Source organism: Stegastes partitus, unplaced genomic scaffold (assembly GCF_000690725.1).
Source record: "Stegastes partitus isolate 25-593 unplaced genomic scaffold, Stegastes_partitus-1.0.2 Scaffold1631, whole genome shotgun sequence".
NCBI lineage: Eukaryota > Metazoa > Chordata > Actinopteri > Pomacentridae > Stegastes > Stegastes partitus.
In genome coordinates, this window is record NW_007579362.1 from 43,108 (window position 1) to 58,302 (window position 15,195).

General features: G+C 43.7%; 1 protein-coding gene across 1 annotated transcript; it reads right to left on the minus strand.

Annotated features, from left to right (window-relative positions):
• Positions 1–28: 28 nt before the first annotated feature.
• On the minus strand, positions 29–3,402 carry tril (TLR4 interactor with leucine-rich repeats). The gene has a single exon (XM_008301122.1). The coding sequence runs from the start codon at positions 3,118–3,120 to the stop codon at positions 610–612; it is 2,511 nt and encodes an 836-aa protein (XP_008299344.1). The 5' UTR covers positions 3,121–3,402; the 3' UTR covers positions 29–609.
• Positions 3,403–15,195: the final 11,793 nt, after the last annotated feature.

Below are 15,195 nucleotides of genomic sequence, written 5' to 3' on the forward strand. Positions count from 1 at the left end.
AATCATTCACAAACACTCAAATGACAAATCAGTCACATTGTTGGGGATTTTACTTCTTCCTGTAATGCAAAATTATAAAAAAGTTCCATATAAAAAGTATAAAACATGATACATGTGGTACAAAACAAGTGTTTTTCCTGCCACCCAGCAGCCATCATTACATACTGTACAAATATGAGACAATATAATGTCTGTGAACTCAGTATTAGCACCATAGTTGAAATCAGTGGTACAACATTCATGCGTACGCGCTCACAACAAAACACACATTTAGAAACACTCACAGGTGCAAGGAAATGAAAGAGGAAAGGCACAAAGCAGGATGAGGAAGTCAGAGGGATTGGATTTCCTCTGGTGTCTGAAAAGGGCTTGAAAAGCTGTTCTAGCTGTTCTACAGTCACTTTAAAGAAAGAAGTTGTCTCGTGGTATTGTTGACTTGGTTTGTTTGCAGTCGCAAACTCGGCCACACTTTAAATGTGATACTGCACCATACGTACTGACAGGATTTTGTATTCTAAAGGCTAAACCAAAAACAGAAACAGAAACAAATTCACATACTTTTCTGTTGTACAGTGTCAACATTTTAGTTAGTTTTGAGTTTTTGTGGTTCTAGTCAGAGAATCTCTGCATGTCACTGTCTCTTCGAGCGCTGCTGTTGTCCAGAAAGCGCTCACAGGGGAACTCAATGAGGTCCCCTTCCTCTAGTGGTGCGAGGCGAGCTGGCCGACTGCTCTGGTAGCTGGTGAAGTCGGTGGACACGGAGGCCGTCGTCATGGCGGGTCGAAACGGCCGCCTGGTGGAGTACATGTGGCGCACGTGCACGGCCGACTTCCTCCTCTGCAGCCTCCTCCTCAGGCTCCGGCCCAACCAGACCCCACCGATGACAAGCAGCAGCACCGCGTTCCCTGCCAGCGTCGCCACCGTCACCAGCTGCAGGTCAGAGGTCAGAGTGGCTCCACGGCTCAACCCCTCAGGGAGGGTGACCAGTCCTGCACAGTGGTCCCGAGGTGCCACTTGACACACAGACCCTCCAACCACTCCCTCCACACAGACCATGTAGGTCACATCGGAGCTGAGTTCTCGAAGGGTTACAGAGCGAGCTGTGCCACGAGCATAAACGTAGCGGGGGAAACGATCCGGAGTGCCGAACCTGTCAAACAGAACCCGGTAGTGGACTTCGGCCAAGCCCGGCCCGTGTCCTGGTGTGTAGCGGTGATGATCCCGGGTGGTCCAGTAGACTGTGACCGTACTGGACGTCACCTCATCCACTGACACATTAGTGATGAAGTGGCGGTTGAACACACATGGATCTGTGATAACAGGCAGGCCCTCCTCCTGATCTGACCTCAGGAGATCGAATTTCTCTCCTGCCTGGACAGGAGAAGCAGTAGTCAGCTGGACGATTGTTTCATGACTTGGTGTGGGACTAGCTGGTGGATCAGTTTTGGAAATAGCATCTGACCTCCGCCTCCCTTTGGCTCGCTTTCCAGCAGCCTCTGCAGCAGGTCGTGATCTTTGGCTGAGTGACTCCTTCTTCAGTTTCTTTTTTTCCAGGAAAGATGAAGGTTCTGCCACCTCTGGACCTCCTTGGTCTCCTTGAATTTCCACTTCTTCCTGCCCTTCTCTTTTCCTTTTTTCTCCCTCCTTCTTCCTCATCAACACTTCATCCTGGTTCTCTTCTGTCAAATCTTGTGTTTCCTCCACTTCTCCATGTGGTACTCCACTTTTCTCCAGTGGACCCTCTTCACCTGTCCACTCTCCATCCTTGGGCTTTGTGTCATCTGCCTCTCCTCTCTCTGTGCCCTCCACTTTTACAAGCACACCCCCTCCCCGGCTCTCCTCAGGCCCAGCTTGACTCCTACACAAATGGGTCCAGTTCCCAAGGGGCTGCAGCTGGGAGCTGTTCACATAGTCCAGATATTTCCCCCTCAGAGTTGCTGGGTAATGGCATTGCACGAATACAGTCAACAGTTTGCCCTGAGAATGCACAGCAGTCATCCATCTCTTCAACTCCTCCAGGCGACAGTCACAAGTCCAGTTGTTGCCATGGAGATCCAAGTTGTAAAGCACGTTGTTGAGGGCAAAAATGTCACCGGAAAGACTGGTGAGGAGGTTGTTCTTCAGCTTCAGGACCTTTAGGTGTTTAAGTCTCGAAAAAGCCAAAGAATCCACGTTGGAAATCCGGTTGCTGCTGAAGTCCAGCTGCTCGATGCGCTCCAGAGGATCCAGGAGACCGGCGGGGATTTCCACCAGCTCGTTGCCGTCAATCAGCAACTCTCTGAGGCTCGACAGTCCCTTCAGGGCGCCGGTGTCCACACGAGAGATTCTGTTGTTGCTAAGGGAAAGCTTGGAGAGCTTTTTCAGATTTTGGAAGGCGTGGTTTCCGATGTATTGGATTTCATTTTCGGACAGCAGCAAAGTTGTCAAAGCTCTGAGCTGGGAAAAAGTGAGGACATTGCGCACGGCTGTCTGCTTGTTGTGCGCCAAGTTCAGAAAGCGCAGGTTGGTTAGTTTAGAAAACGCGTTCCTGTGAATGTGCCGCAGTTTGTTGGATTCCAGATGAAGATAATGTAGACCAGTCAAACTTTTGAAAACAGAATCCTGCAAAACTTCTATTGAGTTGCCATCCAGGCGCAACTTAACAAGATTATCCAAGTTGGAAAAGAGCTCCGGTGTGATTTTCTTCATGTCATTGTTATTTCCACAGAGAATAGTTAATTTCTTCAGGGGTTGTAAAGTCCCAGCAGGTATAGCTGATAAAAGATTATGTCCCAAATACAGCTCTTCCAGCTTTGAGAGTTTCTCAAACGCTTTTGGGTGAATATTTCCTATTTGATTGTACTGTAAATTCAACCGTACAAGGTTACTGTACCGTGTGAAGTCGAAGGCAGAGATGTTAGTGATGAAGTTACCCCCAAGGCTGAAGATCAGCAGGTCCTCTGGCACCCGTGCGGCGGGTTTTGGCACAGTGCGCAATCCGCGGTTGGTGCACATGAGGTGCTGTGAGTGCTGACAGTCGCAGCGGTCGGGACAAAAGTCCATCGCCGGTGAGGACGATGTAAACCCATTGAGCGACAGCAGGATAAAACAGATCCCCGCCAGGAAATTGCTGGTATCCATCGCCACAGCGCGGCTGGCACAGACACAGTCGGATCCGGCATTCGCTTTCAGGTGCAGTTGCCCCTCTCGTCTGTCAGGCTGGAGACCGGCTCTTCCATAATTCACCAGTTGCTTTGGAAAGTGTTGCACGTTTCAAGTACATGACTCCATCACTGAGCAGCAGCAGCATCATCCACAGAGCAGATTAGCGCGCTCCAGTGCTGTCTCACCTCCCCAGTGAAGCCTCCACAAGTGGTCATCTGCTGCGAATTACAGAGTTCAGGCGCTGACACACACACACACACACACACTCACACACACACACACACAAACACACACACTCGGTGAAGTAGTCCCTCCCCCGCAACTCTGCGACCCTGCCAAAACCAGATGTGCACAAGCCTTGACGCACGAGATCCAGAGTTTTTTTGCGCGTGCACGCAGGTAATGAAACACACAAGCAGAGGACTGTGAGAGGAAGAGGAGGGAGAGGAACCCTTTGACCGAGTTTTCTGCGCGCCCCCGCAGTCACCGGGGGTCTGAGATCTGGATCGGATCCCTGGTATGGACAAAGCAGACAGGAAGATTTCCTTCCCACGGAATCCCAAGAGAACCCCCGAAAGATTTCAGATCTCAGAAACAGCAAAGCAGAGTTACTCATACAACAAGTTGAGCAAACCACTTGAAGCCATGATTGCACAGTTTCTTTAGAACTGTGATAATTCATTAAACAGCATGCAGGGCAGATGGGGGGTTTTCTACCCAGCATAGACAACGCACACAGCTCCGGTAACACATCCACAGCCCTGCATGCACTCAGCAGAGCGGAGACAGCATCAGCACGCAGCCTAACTGTAGTCTAATTTACAGTTCTCTCATTAACGCGCCTTTTGTTGCAGGGGCCGCATAAGGAGCACAGATGGTTCACATTTGCACAAGAGGAATTCGGGTCGTGAAGTGTGTGTGTGTGTGTGTTAAGACTGGCGAGGAGAGGTGCCAAATCAGAGTTAAAGATCTCCAAACTTGAAAGTGGAGTATGAAATGCAGGACGAGTGGAGCATGTGAATGTTCAGATTTTTGCAGACAGAAGAGTGATTCTCTGCACTGGAGCCCTCATGAAGGTTTATGTTCCGGTTCCAGTCTGAAAGCCTGCAGTGTTACTGCCAAGACATCTGCACATTTATGGCCAACACGAGGTAGAGTGCTTAATCCCTGACATGGTCTACACAAATCCTACAGCAGGGTTTCCCAATTTTTTCGGTCTTCTGTTCAACAGTCAGGAGATCTCCAGCCCCCCTTCACCTGCACCACCTGGCATGTTTCAACTGTTTTTAAATGGATAGTGTTTGACACCCTTAAAATATAGTATAAGTACATTGCTACAATAGTTTCCATGGTTGAATGATGATTGTAATTCATGCTGGAGCAGGAAGTTTCAGGAGCAGTTTTGGCAACTGTTTATCTGTTGTTAAGCTAAAGCTAAACTCTTTACTGATTTTAGCTTAATATTTAAACTATTTATGCATTAATTCTGTAATTGTTTTATTGTTTATCCTCTAGCCTAGATTTGGTGAACAGTTTATCCACCTACTTTTACCAAACTGTTAATGTTTCTCAGTGACTTATTGCTGTTTCACTCTATTTCTAGCGAGCTAATTAGCCAACTATTTATATTTATGGATGAGGCTACTTTGTGTGGACTCTTTTAGTTATTTACTCATTACTTTCAGCTAACTGAACTATTTATCCAATACTTTTCTTATTTCAACGATGTATCTATGATTTCTTGCAGTTTCAGCTATTTTTTGATGAATTTAGCGAAAAGTTTCAACTCTTTATCCATTAATTTAAACTGTTTTCATCATTTTTTCATTACTTTCAGTTGCTTCAACTATTTATTTCTTACTGTTAGCTAACTATTTGAACTATTTATCCACTGGCTTACAATTAGCTAGCTGTATGAACTATTTATTTATTACTGTTAGCTAACTATTTGAACTGTTTATCCATTGGCTTACTATTAGCTAGCTGTATGAACTATTTATTTATTACTTTTAGCGAACAAGCCTGTGAACTGTTTCCTGTTTCCTGTCGACTTTTCCTTTTAGCTGTTTCAACTATGTATTTAGCATTTTTTGCTAACTAATTCTGCTATTCATCAATTACATTTAGCTAACCTTTTTTATTTAAATTATTCATCGATGACTTTGAGCTGTTTCAACTATTTATCCAGTACTTGAAGCTAGTTATTTCAGCTATTTATCCATCACTTTTTGCTGCTACAAGTATTTATCATTTAGCAAATGCTGTCAACTGTTTATTGTTAGCTGACTGTTTATACTGTTTATACATCGCTTTTCGCTAACTATTTCTACTCCTCAGCTCACCTGGGTTTTGACACACTCGCCTGCAACAGGTAATGTTCGGCCTGTGATTAGAGGTACTTCAACCGTAACAGTATGCATTCACAACTCACTCAAGCACAAAAGGTTAAACACACACACTCTTTCATATCCTTTTCCAAGCACCTATGAGATTCAAGTGATGCAATGTTTTCCAGAGTTGAGCTAATGCACGACTGCTGCAGCTCTTTGCATTTCCAGCACGGACTACAAGCAATCCCTGACCGGCCTCTTTCTCATGCATATCTGTTGGTAGACATCATCAGACATTATAGCTCTATGTGTGTGTGAGTGAGTGTCTGTGGGAGAGAAATACAACCCATGGGGAAGCCCCTCGCTCTCTCTGGGAGGTCATTTCCTGTCTGGTCATTTCTCCATAGTGTATCTCTGCCCCCCCTTCCTAACTCTTTGTATCCACATCTCTCTAGTCTCTCATTCTCTCCTCTGAGGAACACACACAGTGAGAAAACACTCAGGGATCTAGTCCCAGACACACTGGGACCAATCCAGTTGTTTAATGACAGTCGCCTGGACTGTCTCAAAGTTGTAAGGAATACACAAAGGTTTCATAAGTATACACCGGCTTTTACTGTGGCATCAAATAACCTGAGCTAAACTTCCAAAAATTACTACATTAAAAGTGGAATTACGGTAAATGACTCATTCTGAACAGTGTGTAAATGAGATGGACGGCTATAATGAGAGATGGAAGAAAAGTATGAGGTAGTACGTGGAAAGTGAGAGCAGGGGATCGGAGGACGAGGAGGAGGAGGAGGGAAGCGAGCGCAATGTTAGACTGATGTAGACAGATTGTTGTGAGAGGAAAAGTGTTTTAGAGTTGACCCAGATTCGCAAAAAAAAAAAAAAAAACACAGGCAGAACAGGCGCTATTGAGGACCCTGTGCAGAGTGCCTGCACACAACAAAGGCTGCAGACTGGTTTCACCGGCTCATCCTTTCATCACCTCTCTCTCCCTCCACCGGGCCTCTCACTGTCCAATCAGCTCTGCCATATGACATTTCAGCCTCTCAGTAGACGAAGAGAGGGAGAAACACAATTCCACTGAGGGGGAAACAGACAGAAGAGATTGTATATCTGTCTGCACTTGAGTTTGCACGGTTCAAGGGAAGGGCAAAAATTGTGCGTCTGCATGAAATAAAGAATAACCAGGTCACTGCTGGTAAGTTTGTGTGCAAGTTGCATGCACAAATGTAGGTCGAGAGGAGTGTTACATTTGCCCGGCAGTCTTCAGGTGGTGAAACGGCTTCCGAATAAAGACAAGAGAGGGAGCGCCGGAGTAGCCCAGTTACTGCCCACCATGAGGCCTAATCACTTCAATTTAATTTGATTCACTTCAAAGGGGCTTTATTGGCATTAAAGTTCTTGCTGCAAAAGCATCAAGTCAGTGGCACTTGGCAGTAATATATGCCCTGTCTTCATCTCCGAGGACTGTTTAGAATTCGGAGAGGTCATTAAGCGACTTTAAAGCTGAAATTACAGAGATGAACGTGTAAAAGTAAACGCTGCTTGTCTCGCAATGTTTGTAGGCAGAAGTGTACCTCTGCCTTAACCTCACCTGTCAAACAGTGACAACGCATTTTGGTTTATTTTGGTTTCGTGTCTTTTATGTCTCTGCGTTGTATTCCTGACAGTAGAGCGATAGCATTCCAATTTGTTCATCTCTTTTTAGAGCATTTTATTCTGCTTTGCTTGCTTTTAGTTTCTTTTCCAGTTTGCTAAACATAATTTTTTTTATATATTGCATTAGAATTTGGTTGCACTCTGATCTGAGAGTTTGCGTTTGAGAGGAGGCAGTTAGTGTCATTACCAGCTGACATAGGGGACTAGTTTCTTGGATTGCAAGGATTTGGACTTGAGGTTGTTTCTGGTGCTGGATTTAGGGTGACTAAAAACACGAGAGCTCTCCTTTGAATGTTGACTATCAATGCCTTGTTCTGCTCGTAATGCATTTGTTTAGGTTTTTCTGTGTGAAATTCATCTCTGCAGTCACGCAATTAATCTCTAAAACCTCCCGAACTTAACTGACGTCACCTGTATGCGCAGCTGTAATGCCTGAGCGGGTATTCATGAGGGCTCAAAATGGTACAACGTGTGGATAGATTGTCAAGAAACATGAGGATTTCCATGTTTTGATTGATGATTCTATTTAAGAAGGAGGCACTGTGCTTTTTTTTTAATCCTTCTAATAGGCCTCCTTTGCAGCAGAGATTATGAGTTGTCATGGAAGGAAAAGCACAGGTCGTATTAAGAGCTGTTTAAGTGTCAGACTACTGAATGCCTGCTTATTTCCCATTACCTAATAAGCTCATAGTACATATACCTGCTGTCTTTTCCATAGTTGTTCATCAGATTTTCTTGTTGCTGATATTATGCTCTTGCCTGCTAACCTGTTTGATCCTTTATCTGCCACCTGCATGTCTGTCCGTCTGTATTCTTGTCATTTCACCATCGGGTAAATACAAACACCGGACTGCTCTTGTCTTCCTGGTATGTGTCAACACTCGTTTCCTCCAGCCTGTTCTCTCTGAGCAAAACCATGACAATGTTTTGAATAATCTTTAAAGTCTTTCCACTCAAGGTCTTTTCACTCATTTGCTTTGGAGCTCAGAGTAGTTGAAAGTATGTCGACTGCGTGTTACAATCAAAGAGCTCCAGAACAAGTGAGTAAAAGACGGCCTTGAATGGAGATAATTTTGTCAACAACAGAAAAGAGGTTAAACTTGAGTGCAATTTAGCACAGAGCAGCTCAGTCTTATGCAACGATGCAATGTTAAAATGCTGCTTATGTTAGTGTATTAATAATCAAAGGATTAGGTTAACAAATGTTTAAAAGTTTACACCATCGATACATTGCAACAAAAGTCCAACTCTGTGTTTCCATACTGAGCTGCACTGACGAGACACAAAGGGGGAATTTTGTACTGAAACACTGGAAGTTGATGTGTCTAACACAGACAGCTGAAGCCTCATATTAGATTAAGATCAACTTTCGGAAGCATTTTTACAGACTGCAGATTTTGTCTCGTATCATTTACAGTGAAATGACGAGGGAAGGGATCTCTCCAGGGCTGATACAGATCGCATGGACTGCTAGAATCATGACTGTTGCTTTAAGACAGAGTTGAAACAATGTGAATCCATCTTTTATCACCATTCTCACCAGAATTAGGAGCTTTTTAATACAGAGCAGCATTTCATGGTTGATTTTCTTATTTTTTAATGCGTGACTTAAATTTTTAATTCATTATTTTTCTATTAAAGCATAGCTTTGGGAAAATATACTTATTTATGGGGTGCATCAGCTTTCACTGATTATCTGTAAATCCCTGTCATGTAATTTGTTTTTATACTTTAGTTTTTTATGGATTAAACAGCTGTGATATAACGTGTCTTAGTGAGTTGGAAAGGTGCTGGTGGGTGGGTTTAGTTACCTCTGGACGTAGTCAGGCTATCTGTTACCCCCTTTTTTAGTCTAAGCCAGGATAACTGGTAACTTCATATTTACTGTATGGACATGAGTGATTCTCATCTTCTCAGACTAACTCTCTGCAAGTGAATCTTACTGAAATGTCAAAGCAGTCCTTTAATGGACATGAGTGCTTTTCCACAGCTGGTCTCCACTCAAATTGTTATTGTCCAAATTCAGTGAGGTAAATGTATTTGAAAGTACAATTCCTGCATTTTACCATGCCATTACAGCTACGATTCCCAAGATCGTGTCACAATTGCTTGCACAAATATAGACAATTTTACAAAAGTAATCATTTATTATGATTCCTCACATATACTTCCACACAAATGCACCAAACACAGCAGGAGTCACAGCAGAGGGACTAAGGAGCCTCACACAAAGCCAGGAAGTTGCACTATAGTGGAAACATGTGCATCTTATTGTATCTCAAAGCAGAAATCTCAGGGTCTCACTTTTCCCTACAGGCCTTGGAGCAGAGAGACAATCCGTGTGAGACATGTCCTGGTAATGTAACACTGCATGAAACTAGCTCATATGTTGGGTTTATCTCAGTAATCAGTGTGAAGGATAGGCTGCACAGAATAAAGATGAAGAACGGCAGATTAGATCTCCACCAGTGCTCTAATCAATAGGAAACAATTTAGACAAATAACAGATTGTCTCTGTGTGTGGCAAGGTCAGAAAGCATGAGTAGGTTCATTTGTGCACATGTGTGTTTTGCATTTTAATGAGTAGACGCACAAGTACCATATGTGCCACGGTGTGAGTTGTCACTTGGTGTGTTCTTTAAAGAGTCAAAATAAATGCAGGGAGACATGCAGAGGAGCAAAGCAAAGAGGAGGAAAACAGGCAATGAGGAGGTGGGATTGTGTGTGAGAGAAGAGTTTACATGAGCAACAGCTGCTGTAATCATTAAATGCTTTAGCCAGGAATCATAGATCTAGTCCATCCCCACATGCATTAATGGTGTGCGTTGGTGTGCCTGTATGTTTGTGAGTGGATAAATGAGCAATTTAATGCACTTAGCGGGAGATGGCAAAAGAGACGATCCCCTCTGTGGAGCATGTGTCTGCAACATGTCGCTGTAAGTAGAGATTGGAGACGTTCTGTGTCCCATCCAGAGGATGAAGACACATTTGAGGTGGACATAAATGTAAACACATTATGGAAGAAGAGTGAGAGGAACACCTGGGCCCCATGCCTGCACTCTTTCACATTCCCAGTGCTCCCCTGTTCAACTCCTCCAGCTGCTTCCCATCGCAGGCAAAAGAAACCAGACAAGATGGATGAAAGCAGCAAAGAGGACCAAGAGTCTAGTTGGAACAATTGCCAAACACTTTCCTAATAATCATCACTCTGCTGCTCAACAAATAATAACAACGTAATCAAAATCAAAGCATGCAATCCATTGTTACAAAAACACACCACGGGCGAAACGGCTGATTGCAGCAACAACAACGGCACGTCGTGCAATGTGGGAAATGCATTTTCACAGCATGCCTTTCTGCTGAGGGAGAGCTGTAGCTTCTCCATGCCTGACCTCCTGAGGTCACGATTCGTCGTTGAGATCAGTATGCGGAGGGGGTAAGGCAGGGAGAGAAGGAAGGAAGGAAGGAGGGGTGGCAGAATCTTTAGGATTCAACTCGACCCTGTGAGCGCTGAGAATGGAGGGAATAGAGCAGGGAAAGGGAGGAAGGGAGGCACTCCACATCTGGAACAAATTAGAGAGCATGCTCTTGCCCTGTTGAAAGTCTGGAAAGAGTGGAGGGGGAGATAGAGGAACAGGGAGGGCAGCGTAAAAGATAGTGTATGTGTGTGTGTGTATTGAGAAGGGAATACTTTGATCTACCGAGTTTGATAGAAACTGTCTGCATGACCGTAATCAGCCTCAATCACATAACAGCACTGAGAGAGCGTAATGCTTAAAGATGTTAAGATCACTGAGTTGCACAGGAGATAACACTCATACTCAGGAACTCAAACACCCTGTAAACTCTGATAGAGATGCATGGGCACATAAAAACATGAAAGCAAGCACAAAAAAGCAACCCATATGGACATAATCTCTGGATTAGCATCACAAAATGTAACACAATGCAATGCAAGTCACAAACAAGAGTACAAAAAAAAAACAAAAACGTGGGCTTTATGAGTCATTAAAACAAAGTCGTCAGTCAGTAATTTGGAGAGCTGGGACATCTGATGTGCAGCTGTCCGAGTTCCAACGCTGCCTCGGCTGTGTGCAACATTGCCCTCTGCAGACGTGGAACATTATAGCATATGTAGGGCACAGTACCGTGATAGGGTAACAGAGTGTTGATCCATTCTGAGAAAAGTTATTTTTGCAAGCCTACTCCTTCAAAGAGAGGTCACAGCAATGTTGGATTACCGACTGAGTGAAGTGTGCAACTGTTCCTGAGCCTCAGGGACCTTGAAGATTCCAGTGTTAATATTGATGGTAGTGCGGGTTAATCGATCAGTCACTGCAACACTGGAGCCCATACTGAAAAATCTCAACTGCTGGATAAGTTGCCATGAAATGTAGCACATACAAGTTCTGCAGAGGATGAATCCAAAAAATTTCTGGTGACTTTACCGCTGCCAGCATGTCATATTTTCCTGTAATTTAGTAAAACTTTTCAACATCATTTAGATGGATTACCAAAAGAAATGTGGGACACATATTCGTTCTTCCCAGACAATAAATCCTGATAACTTTTGTTGATCCCCTGAGTTTTCTTTTGGCGCCACGAGTGTTGGCATATTTAATTCAGGGAAAAATGTCTTGAACACTACTGCAACGATGACAATGAAATTGGGTACAGACGTCATTGCTCTTTTTGAGGTGAAGGCAGATGTTAAAAGTTCCTCGAGGACAAATTCTAGGGACTTTGTGGATCCCTTAACAGACCCCAACATAGTCTGTTGGTTGGGCACATTGGCTGTCTGTGTTCGGCTCTGTGTCCTCAGGTCCCTAGACTGCTGGAGACTGTGTGGACGGTCCTACCTGCTTGGTGCGCTTGGGCCCAGCGCCCCCAGGTTACAAAAGGGCCAACCCCTCAGCTCCTGCTCTCTCTCTCCTCATGCTTGTGACTTGGGTTTGTGTCATTTTGGCTTGGTCTTTACATCATACAACACCTTGCACCACAAACATTTCCATCCATCGAGCCCATGCATATTTTATATTTAGTGTAAATTTGCAAATGTTAGCATGGTCACACATTTAACTAAGATGATCATCATGGCAAGCATTATATTGCATCTGCTAGATATCACTCTGTTTGCGTGCTAATGATAACGCTTGGTCCAAAGCTCTGCTGTGCTATGTACAGCCTCACAGAGCTACTAGCAGGGCTGCAGACATTGTTTACAACACTAAATTACAATATAAACTGAGTGCAGCTTAAGACATTGACTACAATAATATGAAATGACCGTGTGGCAGGCACTGAGTTACAATCTGGTTTAAAGCTTTTATGTCGTTTGTGCTTACCTGGTGAAATTCTGCATTTCAAATAACTTTTACCACACACCAATTCCTGGTTACTAACTATAATATATGGATTCTTTGAGGAACGTGGAGTAGGGAGGGGCCCACAAATAATTTCCAGGCAACCTGCAGGGTTAATCCAGCCCAGGATCAAAGATATGGTTCAGTTACAAAACAGAGAGCTCACATTGCTGATGGGTGTTGTCGCCCTTCATTACCACCCTCTGATGCTTAAAGTGAAATTGCACAGTGCAGTACTGTAGGTAAGTAAAGGCAGGCATTCTTATATAGTGTAAACTAACATTAGGGTTCTCCCAGCATTCCAGTTTCCTGCTTGAATACAAACTACTCAGTGTGCAGTACTCATGGATATCCTACAGATGACACTGTCATACACAATCTCCTCACACAGCATGTGCGTGTCTCTCTGTGTGTGTACTGTAAGTGACAGAAATGTGATAAGAGATATAAATAACTGTACTGGCAATAGCGGACTTAAAATTTCATGTCTCAGCTTTTATTACATAGTAGTATTTATGACTGTCTCACTGTTTCTGCTTCATCATTACGAATTGTAAATGAGATTTAAACTGTGCTGTGAGTAGATCTTGTTTCAGAGTCATAATGGTTGGACGTCTGGAGCATTTTCTTTGTTACCTCACTGCATTTGTGTGTGTAGAGAGGCGTAGTTCCCTGTTGTCAGCTATGCCAGGGTGTGTTCCATTGTGGCTACTATTGTGCACTTGTTAGGTAACAACACTGGAATCCAGCTCGGTTTAACAATGAATGATACAAATGCAGAGAAACAACCTCTTCTTTCTGTCTGTTCTACTTTAATTTTACACCACCAAACGTCTCACTCTCTCAGTCTCAGTCCTGACACAGCAGGCCTACACTACATTCCTGTAAACTCCAAACACTGCTATTAGTTTTGTCGGTTCTAAGTTTTGGACACACCCAGCTCCGACTCTCCTTTGCAAAGACTTGTCCCCCCTTTTTGTGTTTTCCCTTCCTTCTGTTGCCATAGAAATAAGGCCAGACAGGAAGTGACGGCCTCATGCCCATGCAAAGGAGGGAATTTGTTTTGTTGGGTAAACAAATCCACAGAATGAAGGTGATACAGAGGGCCACAAGGACAATAGAGGTGAACCGACTGAGCAGTGCTTTCCAGAGAAAACATAAAGAGCATATTATTTCGGGAAGGACGGACATTAAGAAGAGACAAGTGAACACATGCTCAGTTGTTCACCCACTCGCTCATTCCAGCTGGGTGCAATCACACAACTTCTCTCACTTACTCATCGTTTAAGTAAACAGTCAGCAGTTATGGGTAAAGCCATCTTTTGCAACCAAAATGTCTGAGAAAAATCACCAAACAATCTGCCATTGGATGAATGAAGCAAGTACACTAGACAGATTGTGAAGACGCGCTGTATCTCCACACCTAGTGGCCTTTATTTTTTATTAAAATGGTGATAATACTAAAAGCACATGCTCTAGATTTAGTAGATCATGGAAAAGCATTGAGTGACTGTTTCATTGATTGTTTGAATAATTTAAAATAGTAAACATTTCCAGGTTCCCGCTGAGGATTAGTTGTCTTTAGTAATGATAAATAGATCAATACAGGATTTTTCAGAGCTGATGCTGATTCAAAAATTCCAACATCAACACGGCATGCTAAAGTTTCACTGAAAGATGAAAACTATAGAGTCAGTTTTGTTCATTAAGATTCTAGCAATGCATCTCACAAACGAGTTTGCACCTTGCCATGAACACACCGGTTGACTCTGCACCATCATTCACTCATATGTGATATGTATTCTGTCACATATATGCTACATTATATTGCAGACATTGGAACCAAGGTTGCTCCGGTCAGCAAACTATGTGATGACATCATTTCTAAATTGCTGCAGTACTTTATTCTGCATTATGTTTGGGGGAAAAAATCTCATGGGCTGCAGGGTGGTGCAGTTGGTAGCACTGTTGCCTCGCAGCAAGTAGGTCGCCGGTTCGCAGAATCTTTCTGCGTGGAGTTTGCATGTTCTCCCCATGCAGCGTGGGTTCTCTCCAGGTTCTCCGGCTTCCTCCCACACAGTCCAAAAACATGTTGAGGTTAATTGGTGATTCTAAATTGTCCGTAGGTGTGAATGTGAGTGTGCTTGGTTGTCTGTCTCTAAATGTGGCCCTGCGATAGACTGGTGACCTGTCCAGGGTGTCCCCTGCCTTCACCCTAAGTCGGCTGGGATAGACTCCAGGCCCCCCGTGACCCTCGTGAGGATTACGCGGTGTATAGATGATGGATGGATGGAAAAAATCTCATATGGGTGCATATCAGATAAATAATACGGCAAAGCAGATATATCTGCTGTAGGCCAACATCGGTTGATGCTATTAACCGACTGATATTTTGAGTCTAGTAATAAAATAAGTGTTGCTCAAGGTTTGGAGCTTTGTTCAAGCAGCATGAACAATTTTCAGTGTTATCACTTGGGCTTTAGGAAATCATAACAGGCATTTTTTTTTTTAATTTGTTGACAATTAATCAATAAAGCAATTGAATTACTTACAGTTATTTGCATTTTCTTATTTGTTGTAGGCCTATTCATGTAGCTGGGAGCCTTTACATTGAAGTATGTAGGTATGACTGTAGATTATCAGTCATCCAGGTCATGGTGATCCCAGAGGCTACTGCAAAAAGAAGCTGG

What these genes read in the sequence shown, in the direction of transcription:
- tril (XM_008301122.1), bottom strand. Translation starts at nt 3,120, where the DNA reads ATGGATACCAGCAATTTCCTGGCGGGGATCTGTTTTATCCTGCTGTCG.